Here is a 17,089-nt window from a genome sequence, read left to right on the forward strand (position 1 = left end):
GGCTTTTTGTCCCCGTTTTCCTCAGCCTAGCATGAGGTGACAATGGAAAGTTTCTTTTCCTCTTGCTGCTACCAATTCACACGTTGATGCCTGATAGGAAAAATAATGCTCTCAAGGTTACTGTATTTTTCATATGTATACATTGTAGCTTATCTCTGGCTTGAGAGTTTTGTTTGTTTTTAAACGCAGGCCAAGTCAAACCCTGCGGTTTAGCAGCAGTGTGTGTTGTGTGTACAGCCATAACAGGAGAGAAGTCTTATTCCATGGCTCCTTCCTTAGCAGTATCCTGATCTCTCACTGGTTGGTTGCTCAGCGGATATGAGTTATCTGTGAACTTCTGTTTTTTTGTTTTTAAGAACTTTTTAAGAGCTCTGAGTTACCTGACGCAAAGGTTATATGTGGTGAAATACAGTGTTGTTCTAAGCCTCTGGGATATTTTTGCTCTACAAAATCTATCGAGGCCAATAGAAATGGCTGTTTCATGATGTGCTGTATACTGTTTGTTATTTTGGGGCTGTAAAACTTGATTTGCTTGTCAGTTCTAAGCAGAGGCAGTACACAGTAAACAGCCCATGCATTAAATCAAGGTGTCATGTGCTCATATCATGTTCAGTTAGGAGAAATATGTGCTAAATATCCCCATTATATATCACAAGACAGAATCGTAGAAGAGTGATTAGTCAACCTGTGGGTATTTCTACTCAACCTGTGGGTGTTTTTCCACCTGTGAAAGTAAATATTTATTTTTCATTTCTTTATTGTTGTTGGTTATAACAAGATCTATTGACTTGGGATTTACCAGGAGCCAGTAACTTTTCATGTTGTTGATACTTTCAGATTCCTAATAGAATTCCTGTAGAACAGAAAACCAAGATAAGATGTTTATCTATTTATTTATTTATTTATTTATTTATTTATTTATTTATTTTCATTTTCTTCCACCATCTCCCATTTCCCTTCTTCTCACAGAATATCTCCATGCATAACACAGTCGGAGGAGCAATGGCAGGACCTGGATCCCACCAGCTGACAAACACAAGGATGCCAAACCATGACACCAGCGTTGTGATTCAACAAGCCATGCCGTCTCCACAGTCCAGTTCTGTCATTACACAAGCACCTTCCACAAATCGGCAGATTGGGTGAGTCCATTTCCATTTTCTCATTTCTCTGGTTCTCTGGCTCCTGCCTGTAGGACCAGATGTTGTCCTTATGCTTCATGCTTCTTAAGATCCAGCTGCATGCAGGCCCAGATGTGGTTCTAGAGGTTTTTGAGGTTACAGAGGTTGCACTTGACCCTGCCAGGATGAACAAGGACCCCTGCAGCACATGTTGCAGACTGTGGGGAATAGCCAGGTTACTCCAGATATGGCACAATGGTTCAAAAAGGACAGAATGCTGTACTTAATGGAAAGTCCTGCTTTCTGCATCCAGTTTTTTTTTTTTTTTTTTTGATCTTCTTATGATCATAGTGCATGTTTTTTTCTATAATTGCTCTGGGAAGAAAGACAAAGTGTTTGTGAATCTGATCCTTTAACTTCCTTCAATGGGAATTCTGGGTTTTCTATTGGATTGAGCTATTTCCTATGACCTCTGTTTAGATGAGGAATGCTGGAAGACAGAAAGACCATCAAGATAAATAGAGTTTGGCACAGTGTGAATAGCTGCTCAATTTGTGATGATGGATCCATATTTATTACCATAAATTGACAGCATGGATGCTTATTGTATTGGCTTGAATTCCAATTGAGTGCTAATATCTGGAGAACTGTATGAATAAAACCACCCATGTTTAGTATATGTTTACACCTGGTTACTTCCAGCAAGTATGAGATCCTCATAAGTCACAATAACTTGTTTTTAACTGAACAGAAACTGCCCTGATGGCTTGAGGGTACAGTTTTTCATCACACAGCTCTGAGAATTTTGGAGCGGGGTTATACATGAAAATGTATGGATAAAAAGATGTCTTAGTGGACTAAGAAAGAAGCAGCAGTATAGATTCATTATCTGTCATTTTTAATTTGGTCACATCAATTAAGTGATATATGCAAAAGCAGTCGCTGTTCCCAGTCATTATCTAAATAATTGATGATCAACTTTCAGTCTTTTCAAAGTAAAACCATTAAGTGAAATCCTGGCATTGAAAATGGAAATTCTAGTTATTCTTGAGTTTTCTTTCAAGATTCTTGGTGTAGGCCACAGGTTCTGTATCTCCCATGTTAGCTGGGATAGCCCATGGCACTGAGCTCTGGGCTACCCAGCCAGGCACAGAACACAGATTCCATCTGCTGCCCTAGTTTTGTGCTCCTGGCCAAGCTCCTCTATTTTCCTTTTTACTACTGTTTCAGGATTTGGTTCTTAATATATAAGTCTGGTAGGATGGGTCTCGTAAAGCTATTTGATAGATGTGCCCTTTGTATATCTTGCATATGACAAAACACAGTGTTCACTGAGATTTCACATGCAATACCATTTGCCTGTGAATCCAGCAAAGTTGTTGTCTTATATATGTCCCATTCTGTTCAAAGAGAGGGGTGGCTGGGAAAGAGGGAGGGAGGAAGAAACAGCTTCTTTTTCAATTTTAGAAAGAAAAACATTAACTAATGCCATTATTTGAGTTAAGGATGATTAAGCTCCTGTTCAAATTGTGACTTAATAGGTCTAGTGGTAATTATGATCCTAATTAAAAGCATAAAAAAACCCCAAATAACTTTTAATACTCAGTGGTGAGGTGTTTTATGTAAGACTGTACTTGGCTTCCAAACAATTGTTTCTATATAATGAGAAAAAAACTGCATGTGGTTTTGCAAGACCCTGTCAGTCAGGTTTTAGGTTTGTGTTGGTTCAGGGCCATGGTGATTAGAATCTCCAAAGTTGGTGGGGTTGAGGATAAAAAGGCCTTTTCCTAGTCAGTGGTGTGTCTCATTTGGGAAACTTTGTCATGACATATCTTAATTCTTCCCTGTGACTGAATCACACAAATGTTTCCTAAGTCTGAGTCTAAAGCTGCTTTATTGGGAGGCAATTGTCAGCATTTTAGTCTCTGTGTGAGCTGGTGTGTGAATGAGACTTATGGTGTGACCTCCAGCATATTCTGTTCCCCATTCTTCCCTCTTCCTAGGAGGTTTTGTTTTTTGTTCATGGTGTGTCCTAGGAGATAATTGCCGTATTTTCAACTTCCTCTACTTGCCAAAGTATTGAGCATCCTTGTTTGCCTTCTTTTCCTTCAGTCTTTTCCCTGTAGTGTCTGTGTTACTTATTCAGAGAACATATCTTGTCATTTCCATTTATCTTCATCTTATCCTTCTAAATGTGGTAAGAATTGTATTCACGACTCATTCATGAGGAATACAAACTGGACCACGGTTCTGGTATTAAACAACTGAGAAAAAAAATCCAGATGAATTCTTCAAAGTTTGGTTGCTTTGATTTAGCCTTGCAAAGCTGAGGTTGTTTAGCTATTTAACAAGCCCAAATTCTGAGGTCCTCAAATCAGTGGGTTTTGGTTGAGTTTCCCTTTTTTAGAAATCATCTGAATTTGCCCCAAAGGGTAGATGAGTCTTTACCATGAAGAATTGTGCCAGGGAAAATGCCTTTTCATGAGCAATAAAACCAGCAGAGAGAAACTGGGTAAAACTCTCACTGAGTTCTGTAAGAGCAGGATCAAGCCCTGAAGGTTATATAGAACCATCTTGTAGCAATATTCTGATTTTTATCACAACCACAAATATTTTAGTGTCAGACTATGGCCAAGCCACCTGCAAATGTTTATGATGGCCTTGCTCCAATGAAAACAGGGAACAGCAATGAAAGTCTTCATTTAGCCCCTGTTCATAGGCTGTGCTCTAGTAACAGAGAATGGGACCCACCTGTGCCCGCACACAGATTGTTTCATGGTGAGGAGTGGGCGAGTTTGTAGCAGCTGATGTTCCCAAGGGATGTAATTTTTCCTCACTTTTGTTTCTCCTTCTCTTTCTTCTCCCTCTCACCTTCTCTCTCCCTCCCTCTCTCCCTCCATGCCTCTCTTTTTTCTTATTCCCTGCTCTGGGGGCTTGCACATAAAATGAGATATTGACACAAGGCATGGGAAAACATGACAGAATGTGCATTGTTGGGCAAGCCTGACTGGCATGATGTATATCCACACATTGTTTCAGGTATTAAGCTTCAGCTACTACTGAACAGGCACCCAGCCAGATTAATCAGATAAAAGGAAGAGTATGAAGGTTATTAACTTAAAAAATAAGACAGGGTGCAGCCCCACTTTCCTCCCACCATGTTCCTTTTATTGAGAACAAACAGCAACATTAGCATTACGGCAAGCTGGCATGTTGGTATAAAGGTCCCTGGTAGTATTTGTGTGGTGAGGCAGTCTCTAACCTCCTTGCCATCCCTCCTCCCTCCCTGCCAAGCCTTCAGCATGTGGGAGGAATGCTGGAACTAGTAACTACTTGTGCTGATGAAAAATCAGTTGAGGAACACTTAGCAGTGAAGGGTGTCTTTGGCTGATTAATAGCACATCATTTCTAGATAAGATACATGGAGGAAAAGCAGTATGGCATATGGAGGAAGGCAAGAAAAAGTGATATAAGACATGCATTTGTCAAAGGTATAGAAAAGCAGATAAGCTGAATCAGCTCAAGATATGGGACTCTGAACTAGGCTGTACAATAGCAGTGCTTGTCTTCTTTTTAAAATAACTCTATTTTTTCTGTGACTGAATATATAGCAGTGTGTGAGACAGTTCTGGGCAGACAAATTGGTGACAACACAGCATGGTGGTTGCTCTATCTGGACACGCCTTTTGCTAGGAAAGATGTGTTTTTCAGGCTATCAATTACTCTAGGTAGCTGCAACCTAATAGCATTCACAGAGAAGGTAACTTGCTTTCAAGCTAGTTTTTCAAGCTAGTAGTGGACATAACTAGTATTTATTCCAGCTTGAAACTCACTGGTACAGCTCTGCAGTTGATAAAGAACATGGGAGGATGGAGGATTGTCACAGATGCAGCAAGTTGTTAACATTGTAGTAAATGGAAAGTGAGAGTGAGTCCAGTTTCAGTGAACTCAGGCTCCAAAGTGGACATAGAACACTCACCATGTGATGTAGATTATCTGATTTTAAAGTGTTGTAGAGCATTTTAATTGAGATAAGATGGTCTTCTGGCACAGCATCAAACGGGAAAAATTGCAACCACATTTGGTGAAATGCAAGCAGGTAGGAGAAAGCAACAAAAGGAGTTTGGAAGATGCTTCTGGTGCCTTGATGTTCTGAAGAATCATGGTACCAGTGGGAAAACAGCCTTTTAGTCCCCACATGCAGCACTCATTTTAACACCTATGCATTGCCTTACTGTTCCTCTCTCTTTCCTCTCATGGCACCACGTGTGTCTCTCTGGTTCCAGTTTATCATCTTTTTATGGGTTTGAAGGCTTTTCACACAAAAGGGCAAGGGAAACGGAATAGCCAAAAAATTGATTACTCCATGCATGTAGTGGGACTAACAAAGGTTTGGTCATTTGGAAAATGAAAAAAAAAACTTCCCAGTCTTAACTGGGGAGTCTCAGATGGCAGAAGGACAGACTGTCTCTGTGGCAAGCACAGGAGTTTCACCATAGCAAAAGCTATCTGAGACTGCAACAGCTGGTTGAGTTTTCAGAGTATCCTGCTATCATCCTTTATAGCTTAAGGAAACAGAAAAGACTCCTGTAAGAGCCAATCACAGGCAGAAACCCTTCCATAGTGCAGTTAGCTCTGGAAGGCACTTGGAATAGGCGGGTGACTGAGAAAGGTCTTTGTACATCCAAGAAAAAGTCTCTCTTTAAGCTCTTAGTAAGTTGGTGGAGTGTGTGGCATCAAAGAGGCCATGGAATGATGTGCTTTTATTAAATTCAAAGACTAGTTCCCTTTCCAGGAAATCTGTGATAAAAGCCTCTGTTCCAACTCATGTATTCGAACTGAAGTACCACAGTATGTTGTGAGATGAGAAGAAATGTGCAGTGGGAGATGAAGCATCAAATGACCACTCAGTCTCTTGATCAAGTCCATTCCATAGCCTTGATTGTGCAGCATGTAAGAACATTAGTGAGATCACTGGAAGAGGAGGAAAAGGGAAGAGAGAACATATGACATTGTCATTCTGTCCAAAATTTTTTTCTGTCTTTGTAGTAAAAGTTGGGTTTTAACTCCTGTTTAATGGTCCTGCTTCTTTTCCCTCTGTGCTAAGACATGCTTTCTGTAGTCTCTTCTACCACACTGATCTTGGCCAGCCTTGAATGGAATCCCATCAAGCCAGATGTGAGCAGCAGCCACAAGTCTCTGGGAAGCTCAGGTGAATTAAGAAATTATTACAAGTGAACCCTTCCCAGGAACAAGTTGTCTCATAGCTTAGCTTAATAGAGAGGATGATGAGGGAGAAAATGAGCTGGACCCTCTCAAGCTGTTCATCCCTTTTAGCAAGCTGCTGCCCAGGTCCACACATTGACCTGCAGGCCGAACCACGCTGCTCTGTGTGTGATATTTAGAAGTTCTGTCTGCTCTCCAATATCCTCTGCTGTTGTATGTTCAGGAGTTGCTGACTCATTTTTTCCCCATAATGCTGAGTCAGGAAGAGAAAAAGCAAACAGTGCCAGTCTGTGTGTCAGGCACAGCACAAACAGGTGGTTGTTCACAACACTTCTATCCTCAAGAATATACTCCTCTGCCTTCCCAAAACTCTTCCTTGCTGTAAGGTCTAGGAATGGGCTGGAAAGAGCTGACATATATCAAGGTGACTTTCGGGGGACTGAAAGGAGGATCATTAGCCAGGTAATAAATAGCCTTTCAACCTGAAATGAAGAGAATTTAATGTGTTTTCCTGACTTGAAGTCAACTATTATCCTGAAAGTTATGCACTTGTTATACATGTTGCTTAAATTGATTAATGAACATGGTGTTTTACACTTCATACTTTCTACTTGACAGAAGTCCTAAGTTTGTTAGAAGTGTTACTTTCTCACAGCAAGAACACCAAAACCAAAAAATGTAAGGGATATTGTGGGACTCGCTGCCCACTGGCTCTGACTAGGATTGTCATTGTGTGTTATGAGAAGAAGCCAGCCCTCTCCCTCTCCTGATGGTTGTTTGAGATAGGCAGTGAAACTATGCTCAAGCCAGTTCTCATGCAAGTGATTTATAAGAAATGGATCATGATGGTTTTGTCCTGAAAAGCTTGTCCCACTCAACAACTATAGGAAAACAAGGTTAGAATAGTGTATTGCCCCCATAATTTTATCTGAACAGAAATACTGAGCTTTCATATGCATTGGCTGGCTCTCACATCAGAGAAACTCATACATAGAACTTAAATATGATATATAGAACTTGGAGAATCTAGCATTGGTTCCTTAATTTTAGTGGCTGGTATCTCTTACATACCTCCCATATATATATAATACACACTGTATAAATCTTCTTTAAAGGTGTCATCAAAATTTATGGGCAGAGCTTCTGATTTATATGACGCTTTGAACTAAAACAGATGTAAAATCATTTTTGGATGGAAGAGGATCTCAGAATTGCAGTGGGTTTGGTATGACAAATCAAGCTTTCCCTAGACCAGAAAAAGATCATTAGGGCTCTGCACAGCTGAATCACATAGCTCTGCTCTTCATCACAGGTTTGTGCTTAACATGCCCTGATGCATGATTCCAGTATGTGTTTTATCCAAGTGTCAGCCTGTTTGACAGGTAACTAAGCTGCAGTAAAACACTAACTCAAACAATACAGACTTTGTTTGGTGTAAGGCTTTTTAAAAATTTATTTTTATTTAAGCAAATAATTCACAGGTTCCAGAGAAGCAGCAAGCTTTGGGATGCTGCCTTACACCATGTCAGTTCAGAGAAGGGCTTAAAGGCTTGCTGGAGGTGGTACAATGGCTACAATGAGTAAAAAATTAAGACCTTTATGTGCAAAGAATTCTGATAAAAGGTTAGATGCACACTAAGAAGTTATGTTTGTATCTGTTTCAATAAAGGAATTAGCACTGATGTCCTTAACAGAGAATGCCTTGATTTAGCATGGTTTGTCTTGCCAGTGTCTTTTCTGAACACTTCCAAAGGACTATAAAAACATACTATAAGTTAATAAAGTGTTAACACTTTGGGTTGTTTCTTTTTCTTTTTCTTTTTTTTTTTTTTTAAGCTGGTACCTGGCTGCAAACCAATTACAATATTTCAGAGGAAAGTGCCTGAGGGAAAACACAGGAATTACAGACTTTGTGTAAAGATCCTATTTTACCACCTGTAAAAGTAGGCCTCCTTGTGAATTGATGAGTTTTCAAAATCAATAGTAGAGCATAGTTCCATTTAAGACATACATATGATTCTATTTATACTTATGGACAGGCCAAATATGCATTTGAAAAAGAAAAAGCAACCAAAAAAAACAAAACAAAAAACCCAAAACAGCAACAATTTGAATCAAAGGCATAGATAAATCTGACAACATCACCAAAAGTAGTTTTTTACAAGAAATTATGTTTGATTTAGAAGGAAAAAAAGTAATTTAAATAAATCTGTCATTTTGGAGACCCTCTAACAAAGTTCCATGTAGTAAACCATAAATTTAAATTCTCTTAGCTATATTTAGTAAAAAATTGCTGAGTTGATCAAGGAATTAATGGCTAGACAGAACCTGCAGGTAGATTGAGAGTGCAGGAAAAGTTGGGAGTTGTGGGAGTTGAGAGTTGGGAGTTGAGAGTTCCTTGGAAGAAGGAACAAATTAGAGAGTGTGTTTTAGAAACATTTGCTGCTATAAGCATCTGTGTTCTGCGAACAGAGACGTTTATTCTGAGCTCACATAAATGAAGTGGAATTTTGCCAGTAAAAGAAGGGGTTGTGTTACTCCAGTCGTAGGATCCAGGTCCTAATTGGTTTATGAAATGAAGGGGGCAATCTCTGAGCTATTACCAGCTTCCTCTGCTGCAAGTGAAGTGAATCGCAGCTGTTCTGATAGGGTCCATAAAACTTGGTGAGGTAATAAAATGTTTGCAGTGAACAATTCTCAAAATGGGTGAAATCCAAATCCCTAGCTTATTTGACAGTATTAAGAGAATTGAATGTGCTTCCTGGGGAATTCTGAATATTATGTTACTTTTATCTAGTTCCTTAACTATAAGATCCAGGCTCACCGGTGCTGTAAATGTAAGGGCTCAAAGTAGCATTCTTCTTTTTTAACCCTACAGATTGAAATGCAGTATGTACATATATACATAGGTGATACAGGAAAAAGCTGTGTTCGTTGCTCATTTTCTAATGTTTCTGGCTTGTATTTTTTACTTTATACTTTTCTGTCTCCCAATCTCTGCTCTGTTTTGGTGAGATTAAAAAAAAAAAAAAAGCATGGTTAGCATCAAATGATCCTACACAGAAATACTTGTGGTGCTCTTGGTCACATGATTTCTTTAATGAAAGCAATAGCTGTTGATATTTTAAGATTTTCTCAAGCAACTTAGCATTTTATAGACCTGGTTAGAAGTCAGATATGTCAATTCTAACTTCTTAGCAGAGCAGTAGTTCCAAACAGTTCACTTCATGGTGGTTTTGACCTAAAGATCTTTGATGTGAGTTCAAGTCCAAACTGACATTTTTGGTGTCATTATATATATTTAGGAATTCACAATTTTCATTGAAAGCCATTCAGTGTCTGTCTAGAGTTCTGTTGTTCTTCTCAGCATTGCCAGAATGAAGCATTTTTATGGAGGGCTTGGATGTCTTTAAACTTCTTTTGTTTTTTTTTTTTATTCTCTGCTTTATAGAGATGTCTGTGTTTTCCCAGGCAAAGACAGGATTTTTGCATCTTTGATAGTAAAATGACCTAAAAAGAATACAAATAGAGAACATACTGAGAAGTTTCTTAGAGTAATGAATTGGGTTTCCAGGTTGGTTAAGTGCCAGCTGGTTGGGCTTGCTGCTCATCCCTTTTCACACCTGATGCTGGGCACTTACGCAATGTAACATTGAAGCTTCCCCCTTTATATCAATCCTCATGTGACAGATGTTGCTTATCATCTCTCAGACAGGCTGTTGCGTCAGGTGTCTGGAGAGTGACCAGCCAGCATTTCAGCCACAAGGTGCTGCTTGAAGGACCTCTGATCCTTTAAGCAATTTGCTAGGAAGTACTGGCAGCAGTGGAATATCTGGCTTCCTTTTCTGACAGGTGGTTGCTCATGCCATATGTCCCCTGGCTTGTAACAGGCAGTAGGGCTGTCCCAGGTATTGTGCAGGAAGATGTGCAAGAGATGCACAGATCTGAATGGTGGTGGTCTCCTGGAGCTTCTGGGCAGAGCTGCATGCAGAAAGCTTTCCTGACATACTTGGGGCTAAAGCTTGTGTTTTCAGCAAATGTTTTTGAGCTGTTATTAGAAAATGTCGCTGGAGAGATGAACTGCTGACTTAATGTGCCTGAAAGAATCTCTCTTTGGACATGCTGGACTTCATTAATTCATTCCTGTTGTGAATTGTTGATGTAGCTTTTTTGGGCACCAGATGTAAATTAACATAAAGAAAGTGGGCAAAAGGCAGCAGTCATTTTAAAATATTCAAACAAGACAGTCTGTTAAGCTCAACAGGCTGTTGTGGACGACTGATTCTGGTTGAAGTACAACTGCAATATTTGAAGATATTAACTGTAGCTGATAACCATAGGAGACCAAATTTGAACTGATCTTGTATTAGTTTTCTCAGTTAGTGCTTGTTTCAAGTGGTTTTTGTCTGAGGTTATATGGCACAGGTAGTAAACCAAGTTCAGACTGACAATATGTAGTCTGTAGATGACAATTGGAGCCTATCAATGCATACACCAAATGGAAGAGTTGTGTGGAAAACTTTACCCTCTTTACAATTAATTGCCTTCTTATTCTGTTTTAATTTCTTCTTTGTCTGCAGTTTGTTCCAGGCCCATAGAGGAAAGAGATCTAGAGTGTTGTTGATTTTTTTCTGATCTGTAGGGAAATAAAATAGGAAGCAAAATAATATTTCTACTGTGAAGTAGCAAAGGAAGTTGAAAGAAAACAGTCAGTGAGTTCCCTTTGTGCCATACTAAATGGATGTGGAGAAAGATATGGAATCTGGGCTCCATGACAGGGAAGAAAATCCATACTTTCTTCCAAATTTTCCCCTGGCCTCTATATTGTTCTATTGTTTCAATAAGAAATCTGTAACTCAGAAGATTTATTCAAAATCTATATAAAACATAATAGGCAAAGTTCATTCCAGAAGCCATCAAGTGAAACTATACTTCTCTGTGGGGAAAGCTGGGGTCCCTTCCAGTCTGGTCTTTTTCTGTATATAGCCTGGTAGCATGGAGCTTTTTGTTGCACATTAATGCAACATCAAGGGCTGTGGGGCCCTGAGTCCTATAAAGCAAATGCTAGGAACAATATTGGACCCAAGCAGAACCCATAAATGCAGAGGGAAGCAAAACCCCATATACAAAAGAAAACAGGGTTTGAGAACAAAAGCACAAAACCACATTTCAAGCCTCAAGGGAAAAAGAAAATCAGTTTTTGTTTTGGAAGAAGCATCCTTGGAAATGTTCAATTTTCCTTATGACCAAGTTGGGAATCTGTAAGTTGTGTCCTTGAAGACAGTGTGTGCATGGATAAATGACTCCTAGCCAAAAAACCTATTCCATATTGACAAGAAAATGCCACAACTGCTGTATACATTTCCTTCTTACTCCTCCTGCTTGTCCATTAGACAAACAGGAAAGTAGAGACGCCCCTGCCATGTTTACAAGCCATGCCTTGTTATTTATATGATGGACAGAGAGCTAAGAGCTGTGTTGCCAACACTGCTTATTGGAAAAACCTGGAAATAATTAAGGGACCTCATTTGTTATTGCTCTTATGTTCACTGGTGGAAATTACTTGAGAGAACAGTTCTGCTGGTACAGAACAGTGCTTGGTAACAGAACTGTAGAAAATTGACAAAGACAAAAACAGCTTTGAGGAATGGGATGTAAAATATTATTCTAAAAAACTTTTCTACATTGGTTTTGAAAGGTTTTTTTTTTTTGTGTGTGTGTATGTTTTCCACTAGAGAAGAATGTAATTTTTTCTGAATTAGAGGATGACTTGTAATGTTTTTACTTGTTACTGATTTATTTACTTGAATGAAACTTATGAATTACAGTGGATGTTTCAGTTGAGTAACATTCAATATTGTGTTGTTATTTTATTACTGGGTCTGCTGAGTGTTCCTTTCTATGGTGTCTTCTTCCAAGAGCTATGAGCACTGTGAATATTTTTCATGTTACTTTTTCAAAATTAAGGCTGCGTATTGCAAAACCAGTTACCCAGGCAAAGGGACATTTATTGTTTCAGCACACTGCTCCTTTTCTACCTACATTTCTTCTGAGCTGTCTGCTTAATTCCAGATCTGCTCCCACAAGCTGATGCAGGTATTTGTTTGCTAGTCAGGTCACAGGATATAAGGTGAGTGTACCTGTTATACAGTGCCTTTCTTCTTGTTATTGGGATATGATGTGCTTTTCTGGTGGGAAGTGGCAGTACTGTTGTTTCACTTGAGCAGGCATATGGCAGAACACTGTGCAACAGAGATGAGTGTGGATGAGTGAACAATGAGTCATTAAGGCAAAGTAGAGTATTGTCAAAAGAAAAAAATCAACAATTCCAAATCAGCTCAAGATCAGTATCTGAAGATTTCAGGCTTTGTTGGAATTTCTGTTTGCAGTTGCTTCTCTATTATGTAGTGTGTTGGATGCATTTTCTGTCGTGACATTTGCTGTGGCAATGTGAGGCATACATCTGTTTGCATGCTTGTGCAGTTTTTCCAGGAGGTGTGATCATGTTGAGTTGCACCTATGTGTTCTTGTTCCCTTCACTTCTCTTGTTTTGCAGAGTTGCAAGGGTACACAATCTTTTACTGTAAGTTGTGACACTTCTGCGTCCAGTTCAGTGGTGGCTCTAGGGCTCAAACTTGCAGCCTAATAATGAACCAGGCTAAAGGGCTGTTACTGTCAAGAATAAAGCCATGTACTGTAACTGAGAGTAATCAGTTTGGATCGCATTCGCAGATTCTTTGTATTAGCTTTATCAGGTCAGGCCATCAGAAAGCAGATAGACAGGTAAGACCAAAAGACCTCTGAACCCAATTAAAGTTGTACCACAAAGAAATCAGATTCATGTGGTTTACATTTCAGAAAGTTACATTTGGTGGGCTGTACTTACTTTTATTCTGTAACCTAATGCAGACCATGTGAACATTTGAAACGCTTTTAACAGTTAACCAGCTCAAATAACACAGAACCAGAGCAGCAATAAAGAATGAATTAAGACTGATTGCAACTACAGCCAATTTTTTTCCTCATAAAGAAATATAAAAGGCTGATATATTTAAAAACTACCATATATATAGTAATTTTGTCTTCAGGTTTTAGCATGACAATAGCCATTCTCATATCTTTTAAAATAAATGTTTGGTTTAAAAAGCAATCGTAAACCCACAGTCTTTTTTATTTGCAATGTTTCAGGATGAGTTGGATGTGCTGTGGAACCACTGATAGTCCCATTGATGCACATAGTTTGGGAATTGGTCATATAGCTCTGAGATAATCCTGAGGAGCTAACATTTAAAATACTTGGCACAATAAGAGCATGAGCATGACAGGATAAGAAAATAGGTGTTTTATTAGTGTCCACTTTCTTAAAAACTGTAGATGTATGTGCAGTTTTTCAGTCAGAAACACTTCTTGCTTGCTGACATTAGATAGGCCTTACATGTGGAGCAAATAGAGTTTCAGCTGGTGCAGTGGGCTGTGTGTTCAGCTTTCCTTTTTTTCTAAACCAAGAGTCTGAATGAGAGTCTTGAAGCCTCCAGGAGACTAGGGCTAGAGGAGGACAGTGCTAAATGTGCCTGTGTCCTGAACCTAACTTCAGGCAAGTGATGTTGTTTTACACACAAATGGAAGAAAAGTGACTGGCTTGCTTAGCAGCAGAATCATTCAGTCAGATCTTTTCCTCGTTTTTGCTCTGTCATGATTCTTCAGGACATTGAGAGATCTTCTGGGTGTTGGGGAAAGAGATCAGGCCCACAGCTCTTGCCTATGTATTACATTCTCTCTTAAAGAAAGAAATTCCTACAGCCCCAGCTCTTTCCTAGGGTCTCCAAGACACTGAAATGCTAAGCTCGTGCCATTCTGTTTTTTGGCACCGAGCCACCTGACTATCAGCAACCGAGCCAGTTTTCAACCTCGGGAGCATGCTTGCTATCCTGGGTGGATGCAGTTCCTTTCCTTCAGCAGCTGTCCTGATGTGCCTGTGTACAACAGCTTTTCTCACTGCTCCTCGTGTGGAGCAGGTTGCTCTCCTGTCTTTTTACCCCCTTTTCCCATAAGCTTTTGGGGCTGATGTGGTAGAGAGGGCATTCAGGCATGGGGCTCTCAATTTGGCTGGATTGAAAGCTAAGGTTGTCTATCATCCAGATGCTTTTGTGGCTGCTATTCTTAATGTGGACCTTAGAAGCTGACCTTCTCTCCCTGAGCTGAGTACCTTGAAGATTTCTTGTTTTGCTTACTTTTCAGAAGCAGACAAGTAGAGAGGAAAGAGCTGGGTGGATTTTTTTTTTCTTTTTTCTTTTTTTTTTTTTTTCTTTTAAATCTTAGTTAAATATGTAGCAAACCTCTTGTTTTCTGTGAAGGAATCTTCCTTGTATCACCATTTCCAAGCAGTGAGTGATGTACTGCTCATGGAATGCAAGCTGTTTCAAAGTGTACATGTGGGAAACTGGGGCTGCCACTGCTAATTCACAGAAATGCTAGGACTGGAAAAAAATCTGCACCTCCACTCATGCACAGAGACTGTTCTACTATGCACAAACCAGAACTAGTGGGGTGAGAGGGAATACACTCCTTACTCTCTCTCATTTTTTATGTGCTGGGTTTGGCAGCCTGGCTCAAGATACATGCATGGAATTAGTAAAAGAGGGGTATGTCCTGGGAAGGTTAAATGACTGCTGTTTCTAATGCTGCCCTGTCACTCAAAAGTGAAAAAAAAAACAACAAAAAAACAAAAACAAACCAGAAGACTTTGTCAAGTTCTTTACAGAACAGAAAGTAAAGGGGGAAAACATTTGAGTTCTGATGATTAGAACAACAAATGATTCATCAAAGAGCGGACCAAATCAAGTGGATATTGGACAGAAAGCAGTGGCAGAAGTTATTAAAAGTGCTAGTCTGGACCTAGGAAAGTTCATTTAGGTTTCTTGTTCACCACTGATTCTTTTTGGCAAATTTCTTGGTCTCTCTCAGATTTAGTTCACCAATTATAAAATATGAAAATAAATACTCTCTCACTTTTCAAGAATGTTAAAATGAATTTAGGTATTACAGGAGAAGAAGGTAAATAGGTTCCTCTGATACAATGTCTTGAACATTTGATGTAATTAAGCATCAGGAATTTTACTCAGTTTATAGTTCTTTGCCACAGAAATAGAGAAGAACTATGGTATTATGTCTAAAATAATGTGCTATTAATTTCCTGGAAGCTAAAATAAATTGCTGAAGAGTGAGACAACAGAGTGAGAAAAGGGAGAATGCTTATACTAGACTTTCTCCAGGCATCATGTTAATCTAATGCCCACCTTCACCTTCACCCTTCCAGTGAAAATTACTCTATGATTCTATGTTTTGCAGAAGGGAAACTGAAATGGAAGCTAATTATATGACATATTTATTAAAAGAAACAAATGCTAATACACACAAAAAATATAACTAAATGTAATTTCCTTTAATTTTTCAAAATCAAGATAAAGCAAAACTAATAAACATTAAGATCTGCTTCAAAGGTGTTCAACATATTGAAGTGTAGGAAGGCTTTTGTTTTCTTTCTCTTTCTTCTTTTTCAATTAAAATTTGAACTTTTTCATTAATTCCATGAAAAAAAAATCCTCTTAAATCTGACTTTCACAAATCCTGTAAGCACTGATTTTGCTTTTGAGCAAGCATTATGCTTTGGTTATTTTTCCTTTTCTCATTCCAATTAATTAATTCTATTATAGTAGCCCTCAAAGACTCTAAACCAGACTCCATTATTTGCAAAATACTCAAAAAAAGTGTTATGTCAAGAGAAGTACAAGCCTGAAATCCTCTCTCTTGTCTTCCATCTCTCTATTACAGGCTTTCTTCTATCTCTTTAGAAGGTATCCATTCATTCATCATCTTTTGTGTGTGTGTTTTCCTTGTTTTCCCTAGACTAGGCTATGCAAACAGTCTTAGCGGCAGACAGACTCTGAGGAAGCTTTCCATCCTAATTTCTTTCCATTAATGAAAGTTATGAAGCACTGCCAGTGTGAATAGTGCCTATAAACAAGAAGTGAGTGAATTCAATGCACTTCCCTAACTCCTCTCCTCCACGGGCTAGTGGGACACCAGCAGATAACTATGACAACAAATGTCAGAGGCATATCCATGCAGACTATTTAAATGAAACAAAGCATTTTAGAAAAGAGGAGATTTAAGGTTCCCCATACATCCAAAGGAGCTCTTTTTGCTTCCTCCCAATGGGAAGAGCCTGCCAAATTCCAGAAGTTCCTGCATTGCCTTCAATGGACAGGGTAAGTGGAAAGGTGATTAGAGGCTGTAGAAAAGCACTGCACGTGCTCTCATGCCAGCAAATGTGAGCTTCTCACTTGGGTATGAGAATAGCAAGCTAAAAGAGTAGGAGAGGAAATCTAGTGTGCTGTACCCTGAAAATGTCCAGCTTCTATGAGCAGGGACATGCCAAAGACAAACACTGGACTGTCCAGCAGCCCATAAAAGTAACAACCTCTCTAAAATAACGTCCACCTGGTGCGCTCCTAGGCTCTTAGAACAGATTGTTCCAAGAACAATCAAGTATTTTTGTTTTTTTTTTCTAGAAAGATATGAACAGCAGATCAAGAATTATACCCTCCAAACAATTAATGCAGCCTACTGCCTAACCAGAAAACTCATTATTTCCAAAAAGTCCTATTGACAGAATGCTGCAGCAACCTTTCAGAGCTGCTCCCACATCTGATGACAACAACAATAAAACACTGTGCTATTTT

At 39.1% G+C, this 17,089-nt stretch overlaps 1 protein-coding gene across 1 annotated transcript in view; it reads left to right on the forward strand.

Moving 5' to 3' along the window:
• The window catches only part of CREB5 (cAMP responsive element binding protein 5), a 251,080-nt gene that overhangs the window by 81,678 nt on the left and 152,313 nt on the right, over positions 1 to 17,089 (forward strand). Inside the window, exon 5 of the mRNA XM_053989512.1 lies at positions 970 to 1,142. Coding sequence (XP_053845487.1) covers positions 970 to 1,142 — 173 coding nt within the window. The remainder of the gene's footprint in view (positions 1 to 969; positions 1,143 to 17,089) is intronic.

This window comes from Vidua macroura, chromosome 1 (assembly GCF_024509145.1).
Source record: "Vidua macroura isolate BioBank_ID:100142 chromosome 1, ASM2450914v1, whole genome shotgun sequence".
Classification (NCBI taxonomy): Eukaryota; Metazoa; Chordata; class Aves; order Passeriformes; family Viduidae; genus Vidua; species Vidua macroura.